This window comes from Phaseolus vulgaris, chromosome 10 (genome assembly GCF_051622355.1).
Source record: "Phaseolus vulgaris cultivar YP4 chromosome 10, ASM5162235v1, whole genome shotgun sequence".
Classification (NCBI taxonomy): Eukaryota; Viridiplantae; Streptophyta; class Magnoliopsida; order Fabales; family Fabaceae; genus Phaseolus; species Phaseolus vulgaris.
The window spans coordinates 31616570-31634430 of record NC_143507.1 but is presented as its reverse complement, the minus strand read 5'-3'; the positions used below and the strand labels follow the sequence as shown (position 1 = coordinate 31634430).

The 17861-nt window shown below is 33.2% G+C and overlaps 1 protein-coding gene across 1 annotated transcript; it reads left to right on the top strand.

Annotated features, from left to right (window-relative positions):
- Nucleotides 1-14547: 14547 nt before the first annotated feature.
- LOC137819439 (uncharacterized) lies at nucleotides 14548-17648 on the top strand. The gene is made up of 3 exons (XM_068623294.2): nucleotides 14548-14651; nucleotides 15464-15834; nucleotides 16464-17648. The coding sequence occupies exons 1-3, from the start codon at nucleotides 14551-14553 to the stop codon at nucleotides 17495-17497; spliced, it is 1506 nt and encodes a 501-aa protein (XP_068479395.2). The 5' UTR covers nucleotides 14548-14550; the 3' UTR covers nucleotides 17498-17648.
- The last annotated feature ends 213 nt before the right edge of the window (nucleotides 17649-17861 follow it).

The following is a 17861-nucleotide window of genomic DNA, read 5'->3' as shown; positions in this document are numbered from 1 at the left end:
TTCTAAGAAAATTACAAATAAAGTTCCTATGCTAATTTTGACAAGAAATTAAAGTCTACTCTACACTAGAGTTTATGGCATTTGAACATGTAAAAGAACGTCTTCTTGGATCCTCTTGGCCATAACTCTATGGTTGGCCCAAATCTACCCTTTGGTGGGCTTGCATGTGGGCTTGTGCTTGGGCCTCTTCCATCAAGAAGGCCAAGCTAGGAGCGTCTAGGACAAGAAGACTTGGATCAAGCTATGAATGGGAGAGTGGCATACTAGCACATATTTTGTGAAGGCCCATCAAGTGTAGTTTAGCTTTAATTGGGTGTAAATAGCATAGCCATGTGGACAAATGTTTATTTTTCTGCACATTAGAATTAAGGAGGAGTTAACCTTGATTAGCTAAAGGTTTCTAGAAGCCTTCACTAATCTAGGGACGGTTTTATGAAGCCATGTGCACCCATGTGCTCCATGTGCCACTTCTTTACATTTCATTTGGCTTACATTTGTGTAGCATTTAGGTCATCAAATCTGGTCCTCTTTAGCCTATAAAAAGAGGAGCCTACACCTTGTAATTTCAAGATTAAATGGAGTAATGTTATGCTGCCCATTTTGTGCCATACTTGCTCCTTACCTAGTTTCTAGGTTTTAATCTTCCTTCACCATCTATCAAAGGGTTGGCCGAACCTCCCTTCTTCCATACTCTTCGTACACCTTCAAGGTCACCACAACTCCTAGGAGGACCTTGCCCACTTTCACCATAGCTTCCGCACCATATTCACAAACATCCAAGAAGAGCTCCATGAGAATGCCATCATTTGGTATCATGAGCATAGGTTCTTCAAAGATGAGTAGTTCTTGGTCATTTTCATTTTGAGTTCTTCTTTAATCCGTGTTGTTCTTTACATTCCATATTGTCTTGCTGTTTTTTTTTTTTAATTTTGCTTTGAATTGGTGTGTTGTTTGGAAATTCCAATCGGTGCATCTTGTTCAATTGTTCTTGAGCAATCTTTGTGCAATTTTTGGTAGGATTCCATACACTTTGTGTTGTTGTTTTTATTTTAGGTATTTGAGTCCTTATTGCAATTTTATTTGGTTCATTTTATGCTCTTTGAGTCTTTTAATTTCTGAATCTATATGTGTTTTGTCTAGTCATGTTTTTCCAAAATGTGATCAAATCATAGTAGTACTTTGTTTGGCTTATTTGTTTCTTGATTTTGGTCTAAATGTTTGTTTTGAGTCTGCTGTGTTTTTGATCCTTTGGTGCCTTTTATTTTTAGCTTGAGTTCATATTTGTGTTTAGATCTACACAAATTCCTTTTCACCAATTCCATTGTGTTCTGTTTTTTTTTTCAGATTTATAGAATCCCCTGTTTTGCATAACTCTGTGCTGGCTGTTTTGCTTAAGAAATTTTTTTTTCCACATAGGAAATTTCTGATCCTCTGGATTATGCAAGATTGAGGTGTTACAGAAAAGACAAAAAAAAGAATCAGTTCAAAAAAGTCAATAGAAAAAAAATGATAAATATTATAAAAATAGTGTGCAAATCTGGCGCTACAACTGGCGTAACTGAACACTGATTTTAGAAAATTTATTAAAACAAAATGGTTCATGCGTTTGGAGTGAAACCAACGCTAGAATTCATTTAAGATCTTGAATTGTTTGCATATAAATTTTCAGAAGCAAATCTTAAAAGCGCAGCTCAGCATAAATCGGGGAAAATCACCCTCTCTGGCCCACAACAATTTTTTCAGTGGTGCTGTTTTTGATTTTGAAATCAAATCTAGTGCTATTCTTAGGATCCATTTTGTGTGCCTACCTTTCTTTGAGTACCTTTATTTGCTTGTCTAATATTTCTTTGGAACTCTTTCTAGTTGTCACATTTAATTCCTTTTGTGTGGTACTATTTTTCAAATTAATTTGTTTCTTGCTTTAATTCTTTGGCCTCTAAATTTGGTGGTGGATTGATTCTCAATTGGTGCTTATTTGAGTGGAAATTTGACTTGAGTGAGGTCTAGTTTGCTTGATAGGTGCTGGATTGGAGAATTAATTCCCTAATTCTAAGAGGAACAAAGGCAAGGGCAGAAACAAATACCTACCAAAAACACCACAAACATTGGAAGCCCCAACAAAGAAAAGACAACCAAGGAAGTGCCAATAGCAAAAAAAAAAAAAAGATCAACAAAGGGAGTTTCCTTTATTTTTTCTTTACAACTTAACTTTTGTTAATTACTTCTTTAATTACGTGATTAGACGGTGAGTGTGTCTTCAAGGGCTCCAAGTGTCCAAGAAGCCTCACCTAGGGCCGACTAGTGTAGAACTATCTAGTTTAGCAATTGTTAATTGTTTTAATTGCATCTCTTTGCTTTAGATAGTTACGTTTTTAATTGTCTTGTATTGCTTAAAGCTTTGTTAATTTTTTTTGCTTGGTTAATTAGTTAGTTTGCATTTTTTTCTTGCATTAAAATTTTGATTTCTCCAACTTAATTGTGTTTTAAGTGGTTTACCAAGAGAAAGCTTTGTGTGAAGGCATTAAGGGATAGTCTTTGGCTAAGGCAAGGCTTGGTATTTAAGTAGTCCATTGTGACTCACCTCCCTTACCTGGAAGACTACCTTCTTTGACTTCCCTAAATTTTCTCAAAGTAAAATACTTCTACACACAAAGCTCTAGTCATGTCTTCTTCTTCTCACTCTGCAAAGTCTATTGAAAGTGAAGTAAAATCTTTGAAAACTCTTTTGAAAGAAGTTTCACAAGCTGTGCAATTGATTTCATCTAAACAATTGGAGAATGAGGCCAAAACTAATAAATTGACTAAAGCAAAGGATGAGAAGTCTCAATTTTCAAAAAAATTACATTCTCATGCATCTAGCTCTAAACATCATGATTATCTTGGGGAAGAAAGTCTTAGGACAAATGAATATCATCAACCATCCCCTAGGAGAGCTAGAAAAGAGAGACAAGAAAACCTAAAGGAAGCTAAGGTAGAGCTACCTCATTTCTATGGAAAAGAAGATGTAGAAACATATCTATATTGGGAGATGAGGGTAGAGCATTTGTTTGCTTATAACCACGTGAGTGAAGAAAAGAAAGTACCCTTAGCTACCTTAAGTTTTCAATGTGATGCTATGTATTGGTGGAATGCCCTAAAAAGAGAGAGACATCTCCACAAGGACCCTCCCATTACATCTTGGAATGACCTTAGGGGAGCCTTGAGATGTCGCCATATTCCCTCACATTACAATAGGAAGTTGATGGACAAGCACCAAAGACTTCATCAAAAAGATATGAGTGTAGAAGAATATTGGCAAAAGATGATATCATATATTGAGAGGGCAAGGATTAACGAGGACAACCATACCACCATAGCTAGGTTTCTAAGTGGTCTCAAACTTGAGATAAGAAACAAAGTTGAACTTTTACCTTATAGAGATTTAAATGACTTGATTCAACTTAGCATTAAAGTTGAAAAACAAATTTTGAGAAAACAATCAAGTCAAAAACAAAGTTCATACTATGTATCTTATGACAAGGATGAGTTCCATAGAGGGGAAGAACATATACAAGAACCATCTCTAGAACTTTCCCAAAACCTAACCAAACATATCTCTCACATTCAAGCTAGAGAAATTCCATGTTTAGAATACCTTGGCAATGATCAATTAGCATCTCAATGTTCCAATGAAAGATCTATGATCTTAAGGGACAAAGATGAGAATAGTAGCCAAGAAAAAGAAGCTAGTGAGAGTGATGAAAATGTAAAAATAGAAAAGAAAGAAAACCTTGTGAAACAAAAGGCGTGGGAGAAGAGTGTTCCTTCCCACTAGGTCATTCAACAAGGCAAGCACATTGAAAATACCCTTGAAAACATGCTTCTTGTTGAACAACCTAGCCTTACCTCTTGTAAAGGAACACTTGCAAGCATAAGCAAAAAAGAAGAGTTTTTAAAAGAAGCTTGCATAGATAAAGATTATTTCTCATATGTGCTAGGATATCACCAAGTGAATGTCAAGTTATCTATAAGCATCTACCAAAACAATTTTTTATGTGAAGTAGTGCCTAAAGAAACTTGTCATGTCTTATTGAGACAACCATTGCAAAGTGTACAAATTTTCATAAACAATGGTTGTAACAACGAGACTATCTTTACACATAAGAGAAAAAGTCTTCATGAAAGAGAACTCATGAGCCAAATTAGAGTTGATAAAACTCTAGAGCTTTTAAAAGGAAAACTTTTGTCCCCTATGAGAAAAGAAGTTCAAAGACATTACTTTAGGTACAATTCTTGTTTTCAAACTACACCTAAGGCAACGTCTCAAGAACTCTATACTTCTTCACCTTTTGTAAATGATCCTTGGGAAGACACAAATTTCATTTTAGAGCTTCCTAGGACAACAAAAGGTTTTGATTCAATTTTCATGGATAAACTCTTCTCTAGAGAAGTGCTACATCTTCATGGTTTATCCTCAAGCATAGTGTTGGATAGAGCTCCAAATTTCGCAAACCATGATTTGAGGATTCTTTTTGGAAAACTTGCAACTAAGTTGTACACTTTAAATTCTTATCATCCTCAAAGGCATGGTCAAAATACATTTGAAAATCTAGCTCTTTCTACTATGCCTAGAGTAATCATAAAAGACAAACACAACTCTAGAGATGAGCATACACACCATAAAGTAGTTCACAAAACTACTTATATTTCTACTTTTGAGGTTGTAGGTGGGCTAAATCATCTTTCTTCTTTTGAGTTGTTACCATCTCCTATAGGATTTGTGCCTAAAGAGAAAGTAACCACAATTGAAAATTTTAAAATGCATAAGATGATTAGAGAACACATACAACAATAAAAAAAGAAATATTGTAAAAAGTTGTCAAACACAAAAGAAAAACAAAAATGGCAACTTAGTGAAATTAATTTTCAAACTGACACCTCTGCTTTATTTGATGATTTCCGTAGGTACACGTTTGACCCGGGAGGGCAATCCTAGTTCTCAAAGCAAGTGGCTGCTATCCGAGATCAAGTATGAAGATCTGAGGATAGATCTTCTCAAGAAGGAGGAGATGATGGACACCATCCAGCCACAACCATCCCCCTAGGAAGCAAAAGCATTGGATTTGAGGACAAATCCTTTTCAAGAGGGAGGGGATGATGGAAGAGGGCCAAGCACAACCTTCCATGAAAGGCAAAAGCCAAGTCAAGAGCGTCTAAGACCAAGCTATGAGCGTCTAAGACCAAGCTAGGAGCGACTAAGACAAGTTAGGAGCGTCTAGGACAAGAAGGCCAAGCTAGGAGCGTCTAGGACAAGCTAGGAGTGTCTAGGACAAGAAGACTTGGATCAAGCTATGAATGGGAGAGTGGCATACTAGCACATATTCCGTGAAGGCCCATCAAGTGTAGTTTAACTTTAATTGGGGTGTAAATAGCATAGCCATGTGGACAAATGTTTATTTTTCTGCACATTAGAATTAAGGAGGAGTTAACCTTGATTAGCTAAAGGTTTCTAGAAGCCTTCACTAATCTAGGGATGGTTTTATGAAGCCATGTGCACCCATGTGCTCCATGTGGCCCATGTGCCTCCATGTGCCACTTCTTTACATTTCATTTGGCTTACATTTGTGTAGCATTTAGGTCATCAAATCTGGTCCTCTTTAGCCTATAAAAAGAGGAGCCTACACCTTGTATTTTCAAGATTAAATGGAGTAATGTTATGCTGCCCATTTTGTGCCATACTTGCTCCTTACCTAGTTTCTAGATTTTAATCTTCCTTCACCATCTATCAAAGGGCTGGCCGAACCTCCCTTCTTCCATACTCTTCGTACACCTTCAAGGTCACCACAATTCCTAGGAGGACCTTGCCCACTTTCACCATAGCTTCCGCACCATATTCACAAACATCCAAGAAGAGCTTCATGAGAATGCCATCATGCACACTAGTGATTCGAGACACTAGTCAGAATAAGAAAAATATGATAGTCTAACATTTGCAGTTACCCATGACTAAAATTTCAGCTGAACCATCATGAAGATTTCACCATGATCTATAGTACCATTCCTAAAAATCTTCATGTTCCTTTGTTTCCACAATTCTCCAATGACTGCTATCCATACACAAAACCATATGTTATTGACGACTTCACTTTCCTTGGTCAACATAAACTGGGTGAATTGCTTTTTAGGATCATAATGAACGATTGAGGTCACCCCACCCATTCATAGCATTTCACTCACACCAGCCAAGCTACCCTACAAGTACAAAAAATAAGTGATGTTGTTTCTGTTGAAGATGGATGTGGCTCCTTCAAGTCAATGTGTTTGATGTAGCAAAGAGTGTGTCTTGCTTTGAAGATTGTATTTGTACTTGGGTAGTCTTGTATATAGGTTAGAGTGTGTTTAAAGTGAGCTTTTTGCATCGTGACCCACCTCTAAACCCTTATCAAGGTGATAAGATCAAGCACAACGTTTTCCAAATGTTTTTCTCATGTTTTCCCCAAAATATGCTTTACTGCACAGAAAATGAATTTGTTGTTTCTCAAATGAATAAATTCTTTTTTGATGGGTGCCTTGTGTTTTAAAGTTTTTAGATAACCTTGTTTTTATGCACCAAGTAGCTTGGCTCAGCCTTTTTATGCTATCAAAACGACTGAGTTGCAACAATTTAAAATCTCTCTTTGTCTTTTTGAAAATAAATATATTCATTATAATTTCAATCTGTTCTTTTTAAAACAGCTTTTTAAACTGTTTTTTGAAAATTTGTTATAAATCATTTCCTATATAAAGAGAGTCATATCTCTGTGGTTGAGAAAACGAGTTTGCAACAAAGATTAAGAGTTTTCAGAGAATTAAAAAAGGATTTGCACGTGTTCTTTGAAGAGTTTTTCAAAAGAAAAATGTGTGCTTGTTCTTGACAGACCTAAGTTTGGTAGGAGGTGTTGTCACTAGTTTTGCAAGTTGTTCTATAGATCTTTTATGTATTTTGCATTCTCCTTCCAGGTGTATTCAATTTCATCATTCTATTCAATTTCACCCCCTCTTGAACTTAGTCACTATTAAACCCAATAGTTTCCTCTCCCTCCCCACACATACGACAAATGCTATTATCCACTAAAATCCACCTCTTTGCCAAATTTGCTTTAGTTGCTATTTTATCCTCCAACACCCTCCATGCAGTCAAGTGGGCTGATGGTTGAGCCTTTGTCCTCCAAAACCCCTCATACATAGGTATTTCTTCCTCCTGTTCATCGTCTTTTAGGACACTATATGCTGATTTGACTGTATACTCTGTTGTATCACTAACCTTCCACACCCACTGATCCTCCTTTTCCTCGTCTTGCTTCCTATCAGCCTTCTCATCTCTTGCTCTTGGTGCTTTTCCCGATCAAACAAGCTCTTCCTCCATCCTATTTTCCATACCCACTGCAAATTACTATTCCACTTCCCTCCTTGCCACAACTTATCACCTTTGTTAGTACATATAGAAAAGAGTCTCAGAAACTTATCTTTAAGTGCCTCACCACCAAACTATTTATTCTCCCATAGGATAATTTCTCTCCCATTCCAACCTCCCAAAAGCAATTATCCTCAAAACTTCCCTTCCATCCCTCAATCCTCCAAATCTCCTTCAAATCTCTCCACCATAAGGATTCTGACCTGTTAATCCTTTGATTCCTAGAGTTCTCCATCCTTCGTACTTTGATTCCAACACCTCCTTCCACAAACCTCTTTCATCGCTGCCCAACCTCCATATCCACTTTCTCAAAAGAGCTACATTGAACTTTCTTAGCTATAACATTCCTATCCCTCATTTCTCATTTGTTTCACAAACTTTTTTCCACGAAACCCACGCCACCTTCCTACCTTCTGAGCCACCCCCATAAGAAATTCCTCTGCAGTCTCACCACCTCCTTAGCTATCGTAATTGGGATTTTATATAGAGACAAATAAAACAATGGTAAAGAAGATAACATTGATTTAATCAGACATAAAGGGCCCGCCATAGAGATAAACTTGCCTTTCCATCTCCCAGTCTTTTCCTCACACTCTCCACCACCCCCTCCCAGAGACTTCTCCTTTTATGGTTCCCCTAATGGACATCCCCAAATACTTAAAAGGAGTTTTCATCACCTCACAATTCAAGATGGTTGCACAACTCTGCACCAAGTACTGATTGCATCCTACCCCTCCTATACGACTCTTCATATAATTAACCTTTAGTCCTGATGTCATTTCGAAACAATTAAGCATGACTTTGATCACGAACACATTTTATGGATTCGCTTTGCAAAAGAATAGGGTATCATCCGCATGTTAGAATATATGACCTTAAACGAGAGGGTGGGGGGGGGGTGAATTGTCTAAGAGAGGTTTTTGTAATCCTTTTAAAGTTTAACAAAATTCTTTGTATGCATCCAGAACAGAAATCAGGTTAGCCAAGAACAAGATCAATAAAACAGCAAAGCAGCAGAAAAACAATCGGTTATTTATACTAGTAAAGCTAAAAAAAAATGTAAATGAGTTTAAGTAAGAGAAAGATACACCAACAGTTTATACTGGTTCACTATTAAACCAAGAGCTATATCTAGTCCCCAGAAAACCACTGGGTAATCCACTAAGTAATCAAACCAGATTACAACACACAATCCACCAAAATAGTGACCTTGAACCCTTCAAGAAACACACTCACTTTGGCAAATCACACACCAAAAGTATTGATCTTGACCACCTCAAGAGCACACAACACTCCTTGGCAACACAACACCAGAAATACAAAAGGTTGAGAAGAGATTACACTTGTTTACAAAACAATCTGAAATCAATACAAATGCAATCTTATTCCACTCTCTTAGAAAACCCAAAGCTTTGATGTGAATGTTCAAATCTTGAATCAACTCTTTCACAACTGAAAAACTCAAATATGTTTTTCTTACTTGTTTGAAAACATAAACTATTTATATTTTCCAAAGATTGGTCAAAGAATTTAATGAAGGAGCGTATTCAGTTAGAAATCATTTAAAGCACATTCAACCACCAAAACAAAATTCTGTTAGGATTTTCAAAGAAATAATCGATTGAAACCACGAAACAACCGATTGTTTGGTTTGGTAGTTAAGGCAACCAAACTAAAACAATTTTCAACCTTTTCAAAAACTCCTAAGAGTAAAACAACCGGTTGATTCGACAAAACAACAGGTTGTTTTTCACTTAGTTGAAAAAACACTTTATTTCAAAAAGGATTTAAAACACATTAGCTTTAGATTCAACAGAGGAGTGGATTACAAATAAAACTATCCAGATCCCTCCCAAAACACAACAACAACACAACCTTGCATCACACACATAGGATTTGGATTCTTCAAAAGCACAATTTGAATTCTTCAAAGCACTTGATCACTCTTGATCAACACCGCGTACTGCAGCATATTCACCTTTACTTACTTATCTCCAATAGTCAGACTCTGAAACATGTCCTTCTCCACTGCTTTCCTTACCACACCAACCCCTGCAACTATTAAGAAAAGAAAAGGTGCTAAAGATCACCCTGTCTCAAACCCTTCCTTGGTTTGAACTTCTCTGTAGGACTCCCATTCACCAGAACGAAGATCGACGATGATTCTAAGTAAGCTCTTATCCAATCAATCCATTTTTCGCAAAAACCAAGTCTCTGTAACATATAGTAAATGAAGTCCCAATCAACTAAGTTGTATGCCTTCTCATAGTCTACCTTGAAGAATATGCAACTGCTTTTTCTCCTCTTCACTTCTTCTAGAGCTTCGTTTGCCACTAAAATATTGTCCATTAACCCCCTACCTGCCAGAAATGCAGACTGTCTAACGTTGATAACCTTGTGCAAAACCCTCTTCAACCTCAAAGACAAAATCTTGGCAACTATTTTGTACAAGCATCCGACCAAAGAGATTGGTCTGAAATCGTTTAATCACTAAGGATTATCAACTTTAGGTATAAGTAAAATAAAGGATGCATTTGTCCCCCTCGACCATTTGTCACACTCTTCAAAATTGTTCATCGCTCTTATAACATCCGCCTTGATCTCTTTCTAGCAAAAGTTGATGAAACCGAGGTTAAAGCCATCTAGTCCTGGGCTTTTTGAACTGTCACAATTCCACACTGCATTCTTTTACTTCCTTTTCAGTGATTCTTTCCACCAACATGTCATTATCCTCTTCTGAGATGATGTCAAAAACTGCATTATCGAGTCAGACTCATGGCCGATCATCTATGTCGAACCTTTCCTTGTAGAATCCCCTTACCTTTCTTTTTACCTTTGTTTGATCTTCGAGCCATTGCCCATTTTCTCTCAATCCACTGATTGCGTTTCTTGCCCTTCTCCACTTGATAACTACTGAAAATACCTAGTGTTCAAATCCCACTAATTTAACCACCTCTGACGAGCCTTCTTTTGTAAAAGAAGTTCATGACTATGCTTGGTTCTTCTATGTTCCGCCATCAAAATCCTCTTCTCCTCCCTCCCTTCCTCATCTAACTCACTCTCATCATCCCTGGCATCTAACTCTTGAATACGTCGCTAGATTTCCTCCCCTACATGATTTAAGTTTCCAAATGTATCTCTATTTCACACCTTTAGGTCTGCTTTCAACTTCTTGAACTTTTCCTTGAGGACATAAATCCCACTACCTTGTACCTCATAGCTTTGCCACTTACTTTTGACGAAATCCTTAAACCTCCCATCGCTTTGCCAAACATCTATACTCATGAAAGGTTTAGGACCCCAATCTAAAGATCTAGTCTTTAACACAAGAGCACAGTGATCAAACACTTCTTTTCCAAGAACGTTTTGTATACTATCTGGCCATATGTCCAGCTACTCTCTTGAGACTAAAATTCGGTCAATTCTGATTTTTATCGTTATATTCGGTGTATATCACTTAAACTTTCAAGTAGTTTGCTTGTATTATGGATAATACATTTAAACTTTCAAGTAGTTTGCTTGTATTATGGATAATACATCAAATAGAGGACTTGGTTCTTCTAGAACAAATAAAGTTAAATAGTTGGGATATCATGTTATTACAAGTGCTTCCGAAGCATCAAAATTCACTATTGGGAACTTCCTTGCTGGAAACTCGTGGTTGAGTGCAACTAGTGTGCCTTTTACCTCTAGTTTTTAAATTTTTCTTATTTTTATTGTTTTGATTTGTTATAGTTTGATTTTGTGGTATTATGGTCGTTGTTTAATTTGAATGTTGTTTAAGCAAACACAAGAAGACACATTTTCATTTATGGATATATAGATGTTACTTAGTTGTATTGATTTCATTTTTTTTGCGTTAAAATTTTATTTATTTGAAGTTTTTTATTCTGCATATTTTACTAAAAATGTACATATTTGTTGTCCTTAATAAAGAATTAAAATCATATTACTTTCAATGTATATATAAATTAAAAGGAAATAAATTTAGTAAGTATATATATATAAAAGACTGTTATGATTCATAATACAAGAAATCATTAAATAATAAATTGTCTTTAAAAAACAACAATAAAATCAAATATAATTAGTATATTGATTAAATTATATACTATTAGAGAATACAAAATTATTGGTAAGTAGAATGATTTCTATTATTAATAAAAAATTATATAATAGTTTTTAAATTAGTATTTAAATTAACTATCAAGTTTTAACTACTGATATTTTAAATTATAAATTAGTTTATAAAAGACTATAGAGACTAATTTAGAATATATAATAATAAATAATTAAAATATTAGTAATTAAAGATTATATATCAATTTAGAAACTATTTTATAAATTTTTATTAATAATATAAACTTCTTTAGATACCAATAATTTTTTAATTTATAAAAATAGTCTCTAGTTTAGTTAAATAATAATAACTAATTATTTTAATTTTTTTAGGATTACTATGAATGAGTGAATATATTATTTTAATGTGTCTAATTTCAAAATTAGACGTATTTTATAGAGATAAGCTGAAGTTATTTTTTTAGATTGTTTCGATTCGGTTACAAGTATAGGTTTTTAAACAATTCAGTATTTATAATAATTTTTTACTTAAGAATAACTATGTGTATGAAACACTTGCAATTTAATTATTAGTTATTGTAAAAAAAAATCAGTATTTAAATATATAAAAAGGTCAATTTAATAAAAAAATATTCTTTAATGTTACTATAAGTTGACGGTTAAAAAAATATTTTAATAACAAAATAATTTTACAAAACTTCACAATACGATATTATTATAAGACTTTTTGAACATTAAGAAAACTAAAATAAATATTTCAACTTTTCAAAGAATAAATTGATAGCATTTCACTTATTTAAATTAAATAAGACCAAATTGATTTATATTGATATTATTTATTCTAAAATATATTTTAATTGTAGTTGTAAATATTTTTATTATTTAATTGTAGAATTTAAAGATTAATATATTATATAATAAATCATATTAACTATATTTGATTTTAAATATTATATTAAGTTTGGATATATTATAATATCTACTATAAAAGATTTGGATCAAATTAAAATAAATAAATAATCACTGTATTCATTAAATTAAATATTTATAGATTAAAAATTTATTGATATTTAAAATAACTTTTATTATTAATAAAAAATTAAAAAATTATTTTTTAAATTGATATCTGAATTGACAATCCAGATTTTAATTTTAAATTAGTCTTTTAAATATTAATAAAAATTAATTTAAATATAAAATAATTAATAGTTAAAACTTTTATTTTTATTTTTAATAAAATTTATAAACTAATTTTTAAATTAATATTTAATTATAAAATCAGTAACTAAAAATTTATAGTTAATTAAATATCAATTTAAAAATTATTTATTAATAATCAAAATTATTTTAGATAAAAAAATCTTTTAATCTCTAAAATAATATCTAATTTAATTAATATAATAATTAATTATTTTTTATTTAAAATTAAATTTTATGTAATATTTTTTTTAGTGTATTAACAATTAATTGATGAATGATATGAGAATTGTTAAAGTTTCTCTCACTTAACTGATATATAAGAAGTGAAATATATCTTTTCCAACAAAGTTGTTTTTATTTTTTCAAAAAATGTTTCCTTAGACTCCAACACTTCACTTTTTCTCGTAATAGTTGCTCCAAACCTCAACAAACAATAGTTCACATTATAAAGTTGTGCTTTCTTTGGAGATGATTAGTTGCAACTGTTTTTGTTTTTCTTTTGATTGAATGATTTTTTTATTTGGTAAATAAAGAAGAAAGAAACATGTAAATATTGCTAGAAACATAATGGTCCAAATTGCAAAACTTATACAAAAATTTGAGAGAAAATAATGGTTTTGGGTAACAATTATGAAATATTTTTTTACTCTTGAATACATGCATTTAATTATTTTGCTTTATTATGTAAGAGTATTTAAGTTATTTCATTTTCATTTTGTCTCTCACTTATGTAACTCAACAACATTAAGGTAAAATTATGTTTAGTGAATGATTAAAAAATCTAGTTACATTTTAAAATTGTACATTCTTTTATATGGGTAAATACCCTAATATAATTAAGAAGTTTTAGGTATTACTTTGTTGAACCTAATTAATTATTTCCTTTTGCTTAAAAAGCATTAAGATTGTATTCAGAAACTTATTAACTTAAAGTACCATTTTGTTTTTAATTCTGCTTTAAAAAAGTAATAAATTCATGTTTCAAATATAGTTTCTATTTTCTTAAGAAAAAGTTGTTGTATATGACTTCAGTTTGTTTAAAAATTAAAATCTAGTTTTAAGATACGATTTGATTTTTTTTTTCTTTCAAAAATTAAAAAAATAATAAGTTATATTCTAAGGATTTTTTAGAAAATAAAAAAATAAAAATTGTATTTTAAAATACGACTCCATCTTTAGAATTCATGATTTAAAACTGATTTCTTCTATAAAAACTGTTTTTAGGAAATCTCTTATCATCTTTTATAATTTTCTTAAACTTCCTAATTAAAAAATAAAGTACCTCTGTAAGTAAAAAAAAAATCACATGATAATGAAGTGATGATCAATGAAAAACAATAGAATATAAATAAATTATAAGAGTAGTTAGCTGAATTAGGTTTTTTTTACCAGTTAATTTTATATATTAATTATTAAAAGATAAAATTTTAAAAAATTATTAAAATAGACGAGTTATGCCATCTTATAATTTTATAGGTAAATTTAATTACATTAAAGTTAGAACTACTTTAAATTGACACGGCTTCTTCACAATAATAATACAATAATACAGTGATAATTTAACATAATTTCATTTTATTAATTAATGTATGAAATTACTTTCTTTTGATAAATAAATAGCTAAACCACATTCAAAGAAAAAACTTTCACCAATTAAAAACTTAGGGAATTGATATTTGAAAATCGTAGGAGTGATGTTTACCACATTTTGTTTATAAATTGTGAATATGTTCATCAAACAACATGTAAGTGGATTAATTAAAAACTAAAACTTGTAGGTGGACCCCATTTTTGCAGGAATGTTACTAAAATCTAGTTATTAATAATGGTAACACCACATGCAATGTTCATTGCAATCCCATCACCCCTTTTCTCTCTTTTCTCTGCCAGTAACCTCTCTTCCGTCCATGGCTCCATCACACTCTCCCATTCCCATCAGGTAACTTTTCACCTTTTCCCTCTTCGCTTCATTTTTGTTCTCTTGTGTTTGGTAATGTACCATTTTTTTTCTTCTTGCTTAGAAAAGATCAATTTTTTATTTTTTTGGTTAAAAACCTGCTGATCAGGAACACTAGCAGTGTGTTTTGGACAAAATGATTATGTAGTTTGCCATGCACACCACCAAGGGGGTTTGTGTGGTTTTTGACCAATGTTGATTGTATAATGGTTGCTCCTATCAATTTCTCTGTTTTCCATGAAGATACTGTGAAAATCTTACCCGTTAAGGCCTAAAAGTACCCTTGTTTGAAAATCTGGCTGCTTCTATATATAAAATGTTGATTATTGAAAACATTATTTGTTTTAAGGGCCATGCAAATGTTGTTGAAGTTGTTAAAAGATATTTCCATGAGACTTTTGTTGTCATTGTTTCAGAAAAGGGCTTGGTAGTTTAAATTGATCACAGTGACACTGTACATTTTCTAATTCTGAGAGCATGTTGCATGTGGTTACCAAGTAATTGTTGAAAACTCTTATCTCTCACATTGTGGGCTGAAATTCAACATTTTATTTTGTCATGTTGGAGAGTTTGAAAAACTATTTTTTCACTTTTTATAACGGTTAGGCCATGGTTAACATATTAGGTTAATTCCTCAGTGGTGAATGAAGTCAGCAACATTTTTCTACCTTTGTGTACACACAGTATTTTGTGATAATCTCCACATTAGTTGACTGAAGTTGAAATTATGGCAGTGACTTGAGTAGTAGGACTGTATGGTTATCAGCAGTTGACGCTGTCCTGTGTTATTGCAGTTGCCAGGATGAAGAGGAGAATGACTCTCCATTTGAAAGCAATCCTTATAAGGATAAAACCTTTGATCTTCAACCAGTGTCACCTTATTCTTCTGGTGAAGGTTTGCCATATGCACCTGAGGGGTGGCCAAATCCTGGTGATGTATGGGGCTGGAAAGTGTTGAGCAGGACAAACAAGGCTGGATATTTTCTAGATAGACATCTTTATCTTCCAAAATCTCTTCAGACTTCTTCTAGCAGGAGACATAGCTTGAGAACTAAGCCTGATGTTGAGAGATATATCGAATCAAATTTTCCTAGCATGGCCATTGAAGCATTCTTTGATTTATTTAGCTGGCAGATACCCTCTACTGAGAAAACTCCCACAAAAGGTTTGCTTTCAACCTGGTGTTTATTTTCTCATCCATTTTTGCCTTAGGCTTTTTAAATTGTTGAAAAATGTTACTTTTGACAACACACCAGTTTACAATCTTTCAAAATTTCTCCATCTCATCATTGGACACACATTTCAGTAAAAAAGTCATTTCTCCTTCTCTGCTTTTAGCATTTGTAATCTGGAGCAATTCATTGAGTTGTCAACATATGTTTGCATTTTGGCATCGTCTTGATTTGTGGTATTTGAGTATTTTTTTTCTTGCACAAGGCCTTCTACCTGTCTTGGTTTACATAGTCTGCTGTTGATTATCTCTCTTCCTTGACAGTTCTCCTTGTATGGGACTGAATAATACTAGACTTATATTTCTGATTGTTTCCTGTTAATTTTTTATGTGTGGTGGGTCAGTTGTCTTTCCGAATAACTTGCAAAGTGAAGGTGACGAGGTGAATATTTTAGTTCTGAAATGAACGAATCAAGAATATTGTGTCAAGTTTGTGAAATAAGTTGGGATCCTTTTATATATGCTACTGAAGAACTTGACTTTAGCTCATATATTCTAGCAACTTCTGTTGTCCCTTCTTCATTTTATATATTTCTTACTAATTGATGTATATGACCTTCTAGCTGTGCAATCTATGCCCATTACCCCTCCAGTGAAGCCACTGCAGATTGAAGAAGATACCACAGAAGAGATTAGCACCAAGAGGAAGTTAAAACGAAGAACAAAAGTCTGCAGTCAACCATCCAGGAAAATTTCTAGACTACGTGTTCGTGTTGGCCAGTCTTTATCCCCTGATCAAGATGCAAATAACATCCTTGATTTATGCCTTCTGGATAATGAAGTGGCAAAAGTTGATGCAACTGAGATTTTTTATGGCAACATAGATTGTCAAAAAGGATCTGGTATGCAGATATCTGGAGAGAAATATCCCAATGTGACCACTGTTTTAGAGAATTTTGATGACTATCTTGATAACTTGGAGGACTTGCTTGTTATGCCTCATTCTGAGAGTTCATCAGATCATATGGCTCCTTCCACCAACACTATGGATAATCAAACGATAGAGTGTTGCAAGAAGAAACTTTCTTCCCTTCTTGCTGGAGACTTCCCTTCTTTGGTCTCTTGTAACAATGCTGTGATAGAAGTTGCAATGCTTGCATCACAAATCTGCAAAGATGCTACCCTCAGTGCTGATCAGATGGCAAAGTTAAAATTGGTGGAAGAAATTCCCTTAGCCAGTGTGGCTTTCCATGAGGCCAATGGGAACATAGTAAAGGCAGACAGATTCTTAGGTGACTTGGAGGCCAAGAAAAGCAAAGTTCTTAGTCTAAAACTTGACTACAAGGACAAAGTAGCTCAGATACAGTCTGAAATCGAAAGAAACTCTGCAGCAATCCAAGAAATTGATGATCAAATTCAGAAACTTCAATCAAAAAGAAAGGAGATATGTGGTGCCTTAGAAAGCATGCAAGAGCGTAAGGTTGAACTGACTTGTGGAGAAGCAAGTGTTGCCAACTCAATTCTGACCCTTGTTGGGGAGATTCAGCATGGATTATCTGAAAAATCAAAATGGGAGCGGAAGAAAGCCAACTCTGTCCAGCGTGTAGCTGAGATACAAGAGAAGTTCACCACCTTAAGAGGGTTAACATTCTTCTGAAATAAGCACTTTTAGATAACTAGCTGACAATAATCTATCTATATTTCTAAGTAATGAGTCTAAGTCTAGGTAAGTTGTGCCATATAATGTGGCCTTAAATTGTGACATTCCCTGAACTTTGTTAAAATGTAACAAATGAACTGATTTGCAATTCCTTTGTTTTATTTCTAAATGTTCTTGGGTTTTATATAAGTATTTAATCTCTCTAACTCAGCCACTTTGGTTTTAATTAGTTTCTACATATACATGTTCAAGTTATATTAATTATAGTTCATAAATTGAAAAACTGACTTAAGTAATTTATTACATGTGGAAATGTTCATGAGATGTCAATTATTGGTAATATTGAGTTAATTTGGACGTT

Excerpts from the sequence above, each read along its gene's own strand:
- LOC137819439 (XM_068623294.2), top strand. The coding sequence starts at position 14,551 with ATGCAATGTTCATTGCAATCCCATCACCCCTTTTCTCTCTTTTCTCTG. Across the intron at positions 14,652-15,463 it reads CACTCTCCCATTCCCATCAG|TTGCCAGGATGAAGAGGAGA; the intron begins GTAACTTTTCAC and ends GTGTTATTGCAG. Across the intron at positions 15,835-16,463 it reads TGAGAAAACTCCCACAAAAG|CTGTGCAATCTATGCCCATT; the intron begins GTTTGCTTTCAA and ends ATGACCTTCTAG.